General features: G+C 46.7%; 1 protein-coding gene across 2 annotated transcripts in view; it reads right to left on the bottom strand.

The window, feature by feature from the left end:
- The window catches only part of PDCL3 (phosducin like 3), a 239,092-nt gene that overhangs the window by 180,767 nt on the left and 42,589 nt on the right, over positions 1–15,736 (bottom strand). Inside the window, exon 1 of one of the 2 annotated variants that reach the window (XM_069636705.1) lies at positions 5,238–6,025. The exons of the other annotated variant lie outside the window; for it this stretch is intronic. Coding sequence (XP_069492806.1) covers positions 5,238–5,243 — 6 coding nt within the window. The 5' untranslated portion in view covers positions 5,244–6,025. Of the gene's footprint in view, positions 1–5,237; positions 6,026–15,736 lie in introns of those variants that run through there. 2 annotated transcript variants of the gene reach the window in all.

Below are 15,736 nucleotides of genomic sequence, written 5' to 3'. Positions count from 1 at the left end.
CACAAGATATTCTGCTCCTAGGCCATAGAAAGCCAGTGGACAAGGCAAAGGGCCTTGAAATTAAAATGTTTGGCCACCGAAAGCCAGTGGAGCCCTCGAAGAACATGGGAAATATGCAAGCAATGTGGGGTAGATGTGGTCAAATGGGAGGCAGAGTTTTGCAGAACTGTGCCAGCATTGCAGAACATAAGCAGGCTGGGCAAGAAAAAGAGTTGCAATAGTCAATAACCCGAGCAGAAACTACTGGTGCCCGAAGAGGTGTCAGAATGAAAGGAAGAACCTGACAGAGAAGTTTCAGTTGAAAACAGCCCTGTTGACAGACAGAGCTCACCTGAGGTTCCATAGACAAGGATTACGTAAGCTTCACTTCAAGATCTTTAACAACCAAAACCGGCATAGAAAAAGAGCCTAGAGAGACAGGCCAAAAATCAGCAGTCCAAAGAGAAGAAGACGTAGAAGGTGGACCCACCACCAAGACCTCATTTCCCCCCCCCCGTTCAACTTGAGCCAGTTGTACTGCATGCATGCACCCACCGCTTCCAGGCAGGCACGAAACCTGGCTGCCGACTAAAGAATGGTAAGGTCGAGACAAACCAGGATTTGCGTGTCGTCAGCATACGAGTAGCAGAGGAAGCCTTGGGAGAAGATGATGGTCAGAGGTTGAACATAGATGTTAAAAAGAACTGGGGAGATGGCGGAACACCACAAATGAGATCTGCCGACACAGACAAAAAAAGGCAGAAGAAAGAGTTTGGCAACAGTCTAAAAGGGAAGAAGAGAACCATGCCAGGACGGTCCCCGAGAGGCCACCCCCTGCCAGGCACGCCAGCAGGACCCCATGATCGATAGTAGTATCAAAAGGTGGCTGACAGTTCCAGTAAAACCAGAGCACCGACGCCGCCTGTGTCTGTGGTTCAAGCTAGGTCGCCCATGACAGAGACCTAGGACACTCTCAGTACCACGCCCTGAACGGAAGCCAGCCTACGAAAAATGGAAAAAAGAGGAATCCTCAAGAAAGGTGGTAAGGGGAGGACAGACCAAAGATTCCAAAAGCTTCATAGAAAAAGGAAGAAGAGAGTGGATGAAAGTTTGCCGAAACCAAGGTTCAAAAGATGGCTTTTTAAGCAGTGGAGTAACAACCAAATGGTTTAAAGGGGTAGGGATCGCTCCAGTAGAAAAAGAGGGGTTGACAGCCTCTGCCAGTAGCTGGATAACCTGGGGCAGAATATCCTTGATTATGCTTAAAGGAATAGGGTCCAGAGGGGAGGACGATTTAAGTTTCATGGCTGCACTAGCAACCTCCTCGGGGGAAAGAGACACCAAGATGCCACCGGAGGCGACTCCATCAGGGATAGAGGGAGAACAGGAGAGGGGTGTGGGGGGGGGGGGACTGATGTTCAGCCGAATGCTGCTAATTTTGTCCACAAAAAAATGGGCAAAGAATCACAGAGGTCCTGCTAGGGAGAGATTGGGACCTAAGTGGTCACAGAGATTGCGAACAATTTTAAAAAGCTCTCTAGGTTGGTTAGAGATTGATTCAATAAGAGCTGCATAAGGACTGCTTTGCACTAATGATAGTTTTATGGTACTGTGAAGCTGCCAGTGCCAGGGCCAGCACAGATTTAGCCGCAGGGTAGTAGGAAATCCTCTACACTTTGTTCCAGCTGTCTGCGCCCAAAGCTTATCCTTAAAGCATCACTGGGATTGGCAAACCGATAGCCTAGATTTTTTTTTAATGGAGCTATTTGGTCAGCTCCAGACGTCAAGGTTTTAGAAAAAGTACCCAGATCCGCAGAGAAAGGCCCAACATATTGGGAACAGATCTGGGTGGCGATATCTGCTATTGGGATAGACTGCCAGCCACGGGGAAAGTCTGTGCAGTGCTGGAGAGACAGCTTCGAAGACCCAATATCCCACATAAAAGGAACAAAATGATCAGTCCAGGTAACTTTGAAAACTGGAAAGTTGCTAATCGCAGGGCCAGGCGAAAAGATGAGATCCAAGGTATTAACAAGTTGATGAGTGGGGTCAGTAACCCACTGGGCAAGGGAGAGCTCTTTCATAGAAGATATACATCTTTGGACTTTGATGTCACAATTGGACTATCATCTGCAAGGGTGCGGAGGCCGTGGCTTTTTTTGATTTGTATTAAATACTAGTAGAAGTACCCGTTCTCCGAACAGGTTCTGTACACCTACACGATAACACGGATCCTGTAGGTCGCTGCTCCAAATAGCTTATCGCTTGATGTGCTTTGCACTGAGAATGGGCACGTGTGGCTGGCGTTAGGGGGAGGCGAGAGTTGGTGTGCCGTCACATAAGGGGACCTTCTTTGCTCTTTTTTCCTACCTGTTGCCTCACCCTGGCATGGTGCAGTTAATTGTGGTGCAAATATCTTGGAAAACATGCAAGCTACTAACCAGCCATAAAAAGTCACATGCCACCTCAATGCTACACATACACAAAGTACACAATGTCTTACTCAGCAATCAATTATCAATAGCCAATGGTTAGATTCAAATGCAAATTTTGCACTCTGCGTAAGGGGTACAAGACAAACACAGGTAAACCTCTGGAGCCACATTTCCCCACTATTGCACAGGTGCCATTATCCTCTGCCGAGTATTCTGCTACATAAGAAAAAGGTTTGGTCATCCCTCAGTGGACCGCTTTGCCCTGAGCAAGACTGCAGTCTTTCTATTATTTTGCACACAAGACCTGAGAGAACGAGCCAGGGGTATGGATGATATCAACGTGTCCTGGGCCACAGAAGCTTCCCTATGCCTTTCTGCCCATTCCCATAGCAGCCACGGTTCTGCTAAAGATCAGGAAGCAATATCGGTGGTGCCATTCTGGCCATACAGGTCCTGGTCCCCCCCCCCCCCCCCCATTTGTTCAGAAGGGAAATCTTGCGCGTAGAATAGACTGCCCTTTTGGTGAAAAACCTTCACTATGGAGGCTGGATGAACTATGTGTTCTACTAGGTTTATCGAATGAATAGGTTTATTTCAAAATGTCATGAAAGCACAGAACACTTTGTCAACCATATACATACTAAACAAAACAATTTACATTACAATTGTTGTGCAAAATTATAACCAGGCAGCATCAAATCTGTAGCAGACATCAATATGCCATAGAAATTAACATGTTTATCGGAACTATTAGACATTACTACTCCATGTCGGTCTGGTTTAACTCTGTACATTAATGAGCATTTTCCTTTTATACCAGGTTATACCAAGGTAATGTAGCTAAAGGTAAATGCTGATTCTAAGTTTAATAAATATTGTGCATGTGTGCAAATCCTTTATCTGGTCAAAATCTCTCTCATATTGACAGGCAAGTATGATGTTGAAAGACTTCTATTTTGATAATTACTCAATACTGTCTGGATGGCCCACTATTCATAGAGACTAACATTTTGTCCATTGTCCATTGACGATTCAGTTTCAGCAGGACACAGGAGCTAACCCAACTTTCAGTTCATGGCTAAACTCCATATGGGGCAAGATATTGTTCTTCCATGATTTTTCCATCCCCAAAATCCACGGCAGAGATTCGTCTGCATAATCTAGACTTTAAGAGAAGCCTTTTTGAGCAATAATGTGAACATACCAATTCGAAAAATACATCTGGGAAGTCATCAAGGGGGTACATGGCTTCACTGATTGAGAAGATGGGTTGGTGAAACCACTGCATAGTCCATTCATCCTCAAGGCATAAGGCTGCAGTGGACATACGTAATGTAATGGGCATTTGTATAGCACTTTTCACCATTGGTATGGTATCAACACACAGTAGGTTGAACGCCCTTGGGGACCGAAGTTAAAGTATGGCAAATTCATCAGAGTTATAGAATGCGTGTGTGTATTTTAGCCAATACAAAGGTAGACAGGGGTGGCCAAGTCCCTGCTAGTCACCTATTTTGTTCAGGCATGTGGGTGGGCGCAGATAGGTAGTCTGGAGAGTATGCTAGTGAGATATTGTGTGTTCAGCTAGATAGAGTTTTTATCGTGAGTGATAGCTACATTCTAATGGTCCAATAGGGGTCGGTCTTTGTCCTGATCAGGGCAAGGGGTGTCCACTACAGGAAATCTGTAGGGCTTGAGCTAGCCCATTCACATTCTCAAAACTATTACAGACTGCAAATGTAGAGCCAAGACTCATCCCTACTTTACCCAAGTGTCAAGAAGGCCACATCAGAGAGGCAATTAATTTCCACTTGAAAAGGTTCAGTTAACAAAACTGAGTCACCAATGGTGTGTAGTTATACTGCCTACATAGGGTCTTTCATTGGTGAAGCACAGTAAGCCTGTAAGATAGCTCAGTGGGTTGAGCCCTCACTGCTCCAATCTATTTTTGATCTTCAGGTCGCAGGTTCGAATCCCAGCACGGTCAACCCAGACTTTCATTCTTCCAGGTCGATCAATGAATGCCAGCCTTGGTTGGGATGATTGATGTATGTAAACATGCACAGTTCTCACGAAGATCAGGGTGGTTACGTTATCACGCGCTGTTCGAATAGGTTACATTGTCATTGACATTTCACGCCGATGTAGACAATATTGCCTTAATGCGTGGCAGGGGACTCATTTGACAACTAAAAGACAAGTGGCCACTTACCGACTTACGAGAAATGGAAGCCCCAGCTGTTAATGGGGCAAGTAAAGTCCACCAGAATACAAATGGTTATAACCACCACTAGCATTTTTTATTTGACAAAACTGCATCTGAAGGTACACATCTTTAACTTAACAAAATATCCCCGTAGCTTATTTGGGGGTCATAGTGGCAATACGGGCAAGCAAACCTTCCAACATTTGAAAGATGAACGATAGACATATTCCACTTCCTTAAAGTAATGGATTGCGGAGTAGTAACCTTTCTGAGTCGGCCAAAAAGCACAAACAAAATGCCATTTTATTTGCCAAAATCTGGCGTGCTCCTGCTGAACATGACGGAATAGAGTTGTAACACATGGTCATTTTAATATGCAGTCAATAAACCTATAGATAGGCCCACATGGCAACATACTAGAGTTCAGGAAATGCCTTAATGTTAAATAGGCTGGAAGGGCATTTTTTTGCATGACAAATAGTAAGCGGTGAAGAGTCCGAATACACAATTGGTTAAGTAGGTAACCCGGAAGATGAATTCAGGTCCACGAACTCCACCACTACGTTAGTTTCCGCTGGACACAACGTACTTGGTTAAAGGGGTGCACTGAATCTTACCTGCATGCTGCTTCTTTCAAGTCTGTCACTGAATGTGCCGTCCCCGCTGGAGTCACACCACTCGCGGCCCGGCAGCAAACAGAGCTCGTGTGTGGCTTCGTGGACTTTACGATCGGGGGCGTGTGCAACTATTGCACTGCAAAGTAAATTATAGCACTCAGAATTAAGACTTGAAATCCAGAACTGTTATGAAGCAGCCCCCCCACCGAAGACCAGGGGGTTTCTATGGTTTTCAAGAGTGCACGCGAGGAACATTACTTCTGCTCTCCTCTGTATCCGGGGGACATTTGAAGCAGGAGCACCGAGCGCTTCCTGCTGCGTTACCCAATTTCCATAAAAGGAGCGAGACGCTCGTTCATTCCTTGTAATGGTAGGCAGGGAACACGTGCTTTGACACGCTAGAAAACAAATGTTTGGCGTATTACGCCCAGGTAGACATCGTGTTTGGAGTAGGGCATTTCTTCATCGGCCCACGGGAGGAGGGAGGCACGTTTCTGTGAACGATGACAGAGTCGTATTGGGATTGTGCTATTGTGCGCGGTCTAGTTTTCAATACAAGATTGTGCGCTTACGACATAGGCACAGACGCACGGCCACCATAATAAACTCAAAACAAGCATTGGCAATGCCAACAGTTTTGGCTTTTCTGTAAGCATGGCATTCCAGGAATGTGCCTTGTAGTGCCATAAATCGGCCATAAGGTGGCTGCAGCTGGCTAAAGGTTTGAGTGCCTGTGCCTGTTCTAGTGGCATAGGCACTGTTGACAGGGATTTGTGGGGGGCAAGTGTGGCAAATTAAGTGCAGGGCCCCTTAATTTGCATTTGATGACATCACAGGAAGTGACATCACAAGATAATGACCATTACTTATGTAGGCAGGAGCGAAAACATGGTTAAAAAAAACAAATTACACGTCCCGCGGTAGTGGCCACATAGTTATGGTTAAGTTGCTAAACCCATAGGAAGACCACTTTTCCGGCGGCTTATAGCTTTGTTCTCCCTGGTGGAATCGTCACCAAACTTTGCAAAAAAAGTATATGGCCGGTCCAGAATTTTTTCGCCAAGTTGGGTAAGGTTTCGTGCAGGGGGGGCAAAGCATTTGTTTTTTTCCCCATAGACTGAACAGGGAAAAACTTTGTGCACGGCTACAGCCCGAATGGGTGGACAGATTTGCGTGTTTGGCGGGAATCCGATCAATACTTTTGTTGAAAACAACTGAAATATACGTCTCTAAAAATTAGTCATATCTGGGTCCACTCCGCAGACTCATTTCCCTGTTCGCTCCGCAGACAGAAGTGTCATTGGCTTGCGGTACGGCGTGCTGTCGGAGAACTTTGGACACGGCCGGTGGTTGGCTGGAGGGAAGTGTGCTCTGCATCAAAAATATTTGGCAAACGCCGCCATGGTTTATCGGAGGACAGTCACCAGCGGAAGGGTCTGGAAAATATACTGTAAGCCATGTGCTGGCGGCAAGAAGGGAGGGAAAGGTTTGGGGACTGAGAAGTGGTTCATGTGACATATGTAAATAGGTGGAAGAAGACGGAGTAATGCCTGCAGTAATTGTGCGTATTGCGCCAATTCACGGGTACCTAGACAGGCGACTACTTTATGTGTGGTGATTGGAGGCAGCTGTCGTAATGGCCCGATAGCTTGTGCCGCGACCTGTTTGCGGCGACCTCTTTCCGTGGTTAATGGTGGCAGGTGAATTTCGGAAGGGGAGTGAATTGCACATGACATAGGTTGGGTGGGAGCGCGGGTGGCTGTGCTGTGCGGATGGATTGCGCTAGTTGCACACATGGTGACATGCATGAGTGCATGAAGTTGTGGTAGGTCTGTTGAAGTATTAGGCTATTGGGTGCATTGCCGAAGGCCGTAGGGCATGCACTCAAGAGCCTAGGGCTTCAGCACACCCATCGCAGCAATGCATGTCTGATTCTGCATCCGTTAGAGGGTGGTGCTTGCATAGTGTGGTGTGTGCAGATTGGTTGGAGTAGGGCCAATGTTGTGAACAGTATGTGAGTAGGTTGGCAGTGACACAGTACTTTGTGAATGGAAGTGGGTATGCCCATAGTATGTGAATGAAAGTGCACAGGGGTGCAGGAGACAGTGTTTTTTCTACATTATGGTAACTGTTGTAATTTTTTGCTGCATAGCTCCATGGCAGTGCGGAGGTTGGCTAGGGTTACTGGGGGCAGTGGTGTGTATGTGGATTGTCGTTGTTGGAGACATGGTCACATACATGGTGGCATTACGTTGCGGTAGGTGTGTTGAAGGCCTAGACTATTGGGTACATGGCGGTAGGCTGTAGGCCATGCACTCAAGAGCCTAGGGCTTGAGCACACCCACGGCAGTAATGCATTTTTGCCTCTGCATCAGTTAGAGAGTGGTGACTTGTACAGAACCGTTGTGGAGCACATTTCAGACGCAATAGAGCCGCAGAAGTGAGCTGCCATGCGTGTATGTTTGGTTTAGCAGGTGAGGTCATGGTAGAAAATGGTAAAGTTTTTCTTATGTGGTTGGAGATGGTGCAGTGAAAATTCACGCAGTGTGGGCACTGGGTGCAGTGTTTGTATACTGTCAGTATGGAAGAGGGTATGGTTGAAGTGCAGCCTATATGTGCTTGGATAGTGTGCTGTGTGCAGATCGCTTGGAGTAGGGGCAATGTTGTGAACATTTTGTGGGTAGGTTGGCAGTGATACAATACTTTCTGAGTGGAAGTGGGTAAGACCATAGTATGTGAATGAAAGGGCGTAGGGGTGCCAGAGACAGTGTAATGTCTGTAGATTATGGTAACTTGCACTTTACGCTGTATAGCTCCATTGCAGTGCAGAGGTTAGTTAGGAGTGCTGGTGCCGGTGGTGCGTATGTGCACAGTGGTAGTTGGTGACATGCTGACATGCATGGTTGCATTATGGTGCAGTGAATGTGTGCAAGGAGCACACCCACCGCAGCAATGCACGTTTGGTAGTGCATCAGGCACTGGGTGGTGATCTTTGTAGAATGGGCGTGGAGCACATTAAAGACAAGCTACAGCAGCACAAGTGAGTTGAAAAGCGTGTATTGTGCGTTCCATGGTTATGGTGATAGTTGCAACATGCTATAGTGTTTGGTGTACCACAGGAGATGGTGCAGTGAGAAGTTGTGCAGTGTGGCCACAGGGTGCAGTATTTCTATACTGTGAGTATGGATGAGAGTATGGTTGAAGTGCAGATTATATGTGCTTGGTTACTCTGCTGTGTTCAGATTTATTGAAGTAGGCCCAATGTTGTGAAGATGTTGTGCTTATGTTGCCAGTGACACAAAACCTTGTGAATGGCAGTTGGTAGGGGTGGTGCAGGCTGTGGTATGTTTGTGAATTGTGCTAATTGACACGTTTTCGTGAATGGGTGTTTTATGGTGTGGGGGAGTTGGGTAGAAGTGCTGCTACGTATGTTACGTTTGTGCATAATGTTAGCTGCCCACATGGTCGCATGCATGGATCCATAATGTGGTGGGTGTGGGCAAGGGCTGCACTGTTGTGCGCATGGCCAAAGGTGTGCTGGGTGCGCCTCGGGATCTTTGTGGATGCTGCAATCGAGCATTATTTAGCAGAAATTTCTGGTGGAGGGGCTTTGGAATCAAATGAAACGTGCACTGAGAGTGTTTAACTGTTAATATGGAGTGGTGTACAGAAATTATAGTGTGCAATGCACAGGTTTTGTATGTGATTGCTGCATGAGTGTTTGAAAATTTGACAGCACCCAATGAGGGAATGCTGCAAAAATGCCAGTGCAAAGGGAACAAGTATTGTGTCTGCTTTACTTGGCTGTGGCACTCACTAGATTGGAAAGCGCATGTGCCACATCCTGCCATTATGAGCATGGGGGCCATGGAAATGGAATTGTGGGAAATAGGCAATTCAGTGTTTAGGGTGTGGTTGACAGGAAGGGGCGGTACCATTTCTTCCCAATACTGTGTCGTGAGGTTGGTCGGGATAGAGAGGCGCACAGTGCTTGTCGTCGGTGATACCTTTGTGCGCCATTTACAGAGGTGTTGTGTGCAAAGAGGTGTTGCTGGTAATTTCGGGTTGGAAGGAGTGGACACTTTCTGGGGCTGTCTGGGTGACTGCAGTTTCTGCGGGATGGTTCCCCTTTGCAGATATGTGGCCTCCGTCACGAACATTGCCTTTGTCGTGGTGCACTATGGAAGTCTACATTTGTGTTACATGTTGTGTGGATGTTTAATCCGTCACCTGAAGAGGTTGCTGAACGCAGTGATGCAGATTTTTCCTACTGCCAGGGTCGTTTTCTCATGCATAACACCAGGAGGAGTATGGGCCCATGCCGGTGTAATTTGTCCCCAGCCAGAGGGCGGAAAGTGTGTTATAAAAAGAAGCAAGTGTGAATTTATGCAGACTGCTGGCATGTTCTCCACCCACTATGAGATCATGAGGTCGCAAAATATGCAGTCGTTCCATAGAAATGGCATTTATTTGAGCACCATTGGCAATGCCGTTTTCTTTTACACAGTGCAAGAAGCATTGACCAGAATGTGGTATAAATGTGAGGAGAGGCAAACAGAAAAGCATATAAAGAGAAAAAACAAAAAAAAATGCTTGCACGCACGTAAAAATAAATAAAATAAAAAATTAACCTTTATACATCTACGATGGAAGACCCAATCCCCTACCCAGCTTGATATTGCTTCCCCTGCCACCCCCCCCTCACTATCACGAAAAGGTAGCGGATTCCACTGTGCTTCCAGGATTATACGTGTCACATCCTGGGTGGCCACGTGAATGGAGAAATCGTGCATACTTTTACTGAATTTTGTAGTGGACGTGCTTTGGAATGGCACAACACTTGTACTGTAAATGTGTAACAGTACATTTCAAGTGTTGTACAGGAGTGACAGTGTTGGATGATGGCGGCTTCGATGCGATTGGTGGATGCGTGTGTGCCTATTTACGCGTAATCCAATGAGGTAGTGCTGCAGAGAAGATAGTGCAAAGGGAAGAAGGACTGCTCTAGCTTTACAGGGGTGCGGCCCTCGCAGTACTTTGGCAAGTGCCACAATCTGCCCTTCGCACCATGTTGCCCAATTGACATGGCACTGTGGGGATTATCGAATCAGGTACTGTGGGTGTGGTTCACAGGAAGGGGTGGTCGAACTGTTGTACATTATACTCTGCGTACTGAGGGTGGCTGACATGGCGAAACGCATTGTGTTGGGTGTAGGTGATCCCTTTGTCATAATTCTGCACAACTATGCCCTGGAAAGACACTTTGACAGCAATTTTGGTTTGGAAGGAGTGGACGCATTGTGGAACGCTGTGTATGAGTGCTTTTTCCACGATATGCATGCACTTTGCGAAGATCTGGCCACTTTTGCTACTGTCAATGTTATCGTCATCCACTACGGCGGCATGCATATGGGTTACGTGGCTTGCTTAGATTTGTCCCGTCGACCGAGGAGATTGCTGGATGTCGTGAAGATGCTTTTTCCCCACTGCCAAGGTGCATTTCTCATCCATAATACCACAAAGAGTATGGGCCACTTTTCATGGATGTTGTTCTGAGCCAGACGCAGGAAGGTGTCTCATCAACAGAACCATGTATACTTTTTTGTCCGCTCGTGGAATGTTCTTCTGCAATAATGACCTAATTAGTTGTGGAAATGCAGAGTTTTTCCAAGAAAATGGCATTTTGTTGTCATCCATTGGCAATGCAGTTTTGTTTGCCTGTCTACAGGATGTAGTGAAGAGTTTACTGTAATAATGTGAGCACAAGAAAACACAAAAGCAAATAAAAACCAAAAAAAAGGTGTTTCTCTAGAAGCATCTAAAAAGAAAAAGCTCTCTCTTTTAAGACCCGCCTCTTACCATGAACTCCCCCTACCCTGTTTGCAAGTTATTCCCCCACACCCGCATGCAGCACGAAAGCCACATCCAGAGATTTTCAGGATGGCGGCAATGGAAATGGGACTGTGAAGGCAGAGGGATTGCGCAATAACGTTTCCCGGCATGGTGTGTACCAGAGGACTGTTCTACAGAACTGATACTGTTACATGGGGAGCTCTTCAATGTTATTGGTGGATGTGTGTGGAACTTTTTAACAGTATGCAATGACGGTGTGCTGGAAAGAAGACCGTAGAAAGGGAAGAAGGATAGCACGCAGCACGAAAGCCACATCCGGGGGTGTTGAGGATGGTGGCCATGAAAAGGGGACTGTGGAGATTGTCCAATCAGGTGATTAGGGTGTGCGGCAATAGGAAGAAGGACTCCTGCTTCACTCGGGCCTGGCCCTGGCGGTACTTGGGGAAGCGCACGTGCCACATTCTCCACTTCTCCCCATGCTGGCCTATGGAAATGGGACTGTAGGGATTGTCCTATCAGGTGCTCATGGTGTGTGCGTCACAGGAAAGTGCGGCAATAGGAAGAAGGACTCCTCCTGCTTTGCTGGGGCGCGGCCCTCGCGGTACTTGGGAAAGCGCACGTGCCACAATCTGCGCTTCTCACCACGCCGGCCAATGGAAATGGGACTGTGGGGATTGTCCAATCAGGTGCTTAGGGTGTGCGTCACAGGGAAGGGCGGCAATATATCTTCCCATTACTCTGTGTACTGACGGTAGCAGGCAGAGATGGAGAGACGCACTGTCTTGATAGTCGGTGATGCCCTTGTGGAAAATCTGTTCCAGTATGCCGTCGAAAAAAAGGCTTTCATGGCAATTTCGATTCAGAGGGAGTGGAGGCTTTGTGGTCACAGGAAAGGCCATTCTTAATTTTCTACATGACTGCGCACACTGAGCCGGACTGACATGGTTGCAATTACTTGCAAACACGATGTAGCACAGACCATTTGGTCCAACATCACTTACACGCCAAACCTATGTGGCCTGCTACTGTGTTCTGAAAATCTGCAAACAGATTGCGTAGGAGCTCTGGGGTGTGGCCTTTTGTAGGGCTGCTGTGGAGAACTTGCACCCGGAAAACAGGCCTACATTGTTCAAAAACCTACATACATGTACAACGGCCCATTGTGATGTGTTTGTAAGCGAGTACTTTCTGAAAAACACTCCTTACGTTCCTCAACACTGTAATTTGCTGCTGTCCATGGGTCCGGATCGTGTAACCGAAATAAGGGCCCACGCGCAGCGTGGGTGCGGTCGCAAGGTGACATCGCCACTGCTCTCCTTTCGAACTGCTGTCCGCAGGACGTGTTTTGGGCGGAATATGTTGTGCGCATGTGCATACCGTTGCCACTTCTATACTGAATAATAGGGCACCATAGGTGTGTCGTCTATTTTGGGAAACGTGGCTGTTTTTTAGGGTATAGCAGGTGGGATGTTTATCTGTATAGGTAGGTACCTGTAGGCCGTGGGTGGGCGCCACAACCTATTGTTCGTTTGCATATGCTGCACAGTGGCAGTGTTACCAGGACACAGAGGAAGAGATACACATGCGTGTACCTGCACAACAACCAAATGTCCACTCCCACACGTCATCATAGGTGAAGGACAAAATGCGGTCATGCGGAGCGTGCAGACATCATTCGGATGGCTCCATTGTCATTGTGGATAGGCCGGGCACCTACATTTTCCTTAGTTCTCGTTGGAATTACCACAATTATGTGCTGCTGAGTGAGAACAGCATTTCAACAAAAAAAACATATCACATATACACTCAACAACCTTTCACTTATTAACGTTTAATTGTACACATTTATAAACACAACTAGGAAAGGGAAGGGGTAGCTGTCACAGCCCTTACCCCAGACCCCCACTGGCAAGCCCACTTGCCAGGTAAGGTCAGGGTTCGGGGCTCCATTAAGGCCTTGGACGCCTTGCATCCACTCCCAAGACTCTCTTGGAGTCAGTCCTGGCGCCTCTGGCACCAGGCTCATATTCATTGTGGATAACATGTTTGAAGAGGGACTACTTTTCATTGGGCCTGCAGTTAACATTGAGGCATTCGCATAGCTTGGTTCCTAAGAACTAAGCTGCAGTATAGTGTTTTGGGTGTGGTGGCCTGGGACTACTTTACCTGGACTACTTTGTTGGGAGGCTATTTAAACCACACCCAAGCAACAGAGCAACTTCGCGTTACTTTGCAGATTGCAACGTGACGCTCACCGTGTCCTGTGATACCCGCGAGCCTCAGAGCAAGGAACCTGCAGAGGAGACAAAGGGAAAATCTTTAATAGAATTTTACCTGCAATCTCCATCCTGTCATCCACTCTCCAGTGAACAGCTTCTTCTGGGCACCGCATACCGACCGGAACAAAGCGACCTGAAAAGGAAAAGGAGAAAGACAACATTAGAAAAGGCATATTCCGGCATTGTTTAAACCACGAACATCATAGGAAGCTTATCTGGCTTGTCACCTCACGGCCGGCATCGCTCCGGAGTTCCACACCCGCTGGAGAAGGACCGCGACCTGTAAGGAAGAGAGGAGACACAGGTTAGCAAAGGCAAGACAAAGCAGCGCAGCGCATAGCGCCTACTTACCGCATTACAGCGCACATCTCGCGCCATCATTTACCGGCGGTGCTCAAACCAACCAGTACGCCCCGCCGTATCTCCCGCACGCCTAAGGAGAAAGAAAGGACATTATTAATCACAAAAGAAAGGCAGGCAAGAACAAATAGCGCTATACAAAACCTGCTGCAATAAGACCTACCTTAAAGAAACTTGAACAGGCACGTGCCAGTGAAGTAATTCGGTCGCCCACGCCCACTGAGACTATGCACCCCTGCTAGGAAGGCAGGACGGAGAGCACACCTAATACCACAACAAGGTGAGGAGAGGGCCTAAGGGGCTGAAGCCAAAGGGGTGGTGGTGGGAGGATTCTTACCTGAGTCGGCCAGTCTTGAACCCAGCCCTCCTGTATTTTCAGGCTAGACTTCCTCCGAAGACACCATCCGGAAATTGGGGAGAAGGTTCCGACAACCAACCAGGGCGGAGTGGCGTCCCCGTGGATATCAGGTGACCGTAACAGTAGCATAAGTGGATACTTATTTTGGGGAATTGGGGATTTCCTCAAGTTGGTTGTGAGGGGAGGAAGACGTTGAGGTATCCGTTGAGGTATCACCTTAACGTCTCCCATCACACAGATTTTGAGGGGATGGGGCTCTTTGACGTATGCAAGGGGTCCAGGTACAGGTCTGCTAGAGCTGTTTCATTTTGTCAGTAATACACCCATGTACGCAACGTTTCAGTCGGACAATTGTTCACCAATTTTTCCACTTTGCCTTCCAGCCTGTCCTTTTTGCTGCCGGTCCGATAGCACTTCGAGTAGAGCGCTCGCTTTGACATCTGTGTAGAGCCTGCTGACGCAGGTTAGAATCCCGACAGGGCTCAACTCAGCCTTTCATCCTTCCGAAGTCGATAAATGAGCACCACACACCGTGGGTAATAATAAGCAGCGCTCAGGTACCTGAGGGTTCGTAGCACTATATAAAATGCTAAATTATTATTATTATTATTTATTATTATTATTATTATGCACAGAATTTCTTTCCTTTGCTATGGCCGTATGCTGTTGTGGAAGGTTTGCCGCTGGTGCTGCCTTGCTTTCCTTTCTAATATGTTCTCTCCCAGAAAAGAAAATGTGTTTGTGTACATATAGCAATATATATTACATAACGTACGCTTCACAGTACTGTGCGTACCAATGGGGTTAATAGTGTAAGTCATTGCGTCATGAGGGGAATTTTCTTCCAGTCACTCTAAGGTGCTTGCCATTGCTACGTAATAAATGTGAAATTATGCTTCTCCACTATTGTTTACTGCAGCACCTATGCAGTTAGTAGACAAACTTCAGTGTGCTTACTACATTGTAGTGACGTTCTGGTCTTGGTACTTTCCAGTCCGTACTCTCTGAAAACACGTTGTTAAAGGGACGTTATGGTTAAGTTACGCTACTAAAAAACTATCGCCTTTACTGAAAACACTATGCTAAAGCAACATTCTGGTTACAGTGCGCTACAAAAAACCTATGAAATTCACTAACAAAAAACTTTGTTAAAGGGACGATATGGTTAAGTTGCACTTGCAAAAACCTATGAAATTCAATGGAAAAACGTTGTTACAGGGATATTTGGTTAAAGGTATAACCGAAAAGACCCTGAAATTCGCCAGTTATGGTAAGCTAAGCAATCATAACTCACACCACCAGTGTGCACTGCAAGGGCTAACACTCATGACATCAAAGATGCCATCACAAATCTCATTGATGACATCACTGATGACATCAAATGTGCATTTACTTTTCATGGAAAGCCTCCACAAGGGATTGTTATTGTAATGGTGGCAGAAAACCGTCAAAGATCATTGGAAGAACTATCATGAGATAAGTAGTTCATTGCGCAGTGCTTTGCTATACACACCATTGTATTACAGACTTCTTTGCAGTACATGAACCAACTCATGTGGAAACGTAGCCATAGTCTGCACCATTCCCCATAGAAGTGTAATCTTCAAATTCTTCCCATGTTACATAGTGAAATCATGAATGCTTTCGTT

This window comes from Ambystoma mexicanum, chromosome 7p, assembly GCF_040938575.1.
Source record: "Ambystoma mexicanum isolate Mex_15411 chromosome 7p, UKY_AmexF1_1, whole genome shotgun sequence".
Classification (NCBI taxonomy): Eukaryota; Metazoa; Chordata; class Amphibia; order Caudata; family Ambystomatidae; genus Ambystoma; species Ambystoma mexicanum.
The sequence above is the reverse complement of the archived record's forward strand: the minus strand, read 5'-3'. Positions and strand labels throughout refer to the sequence as shown.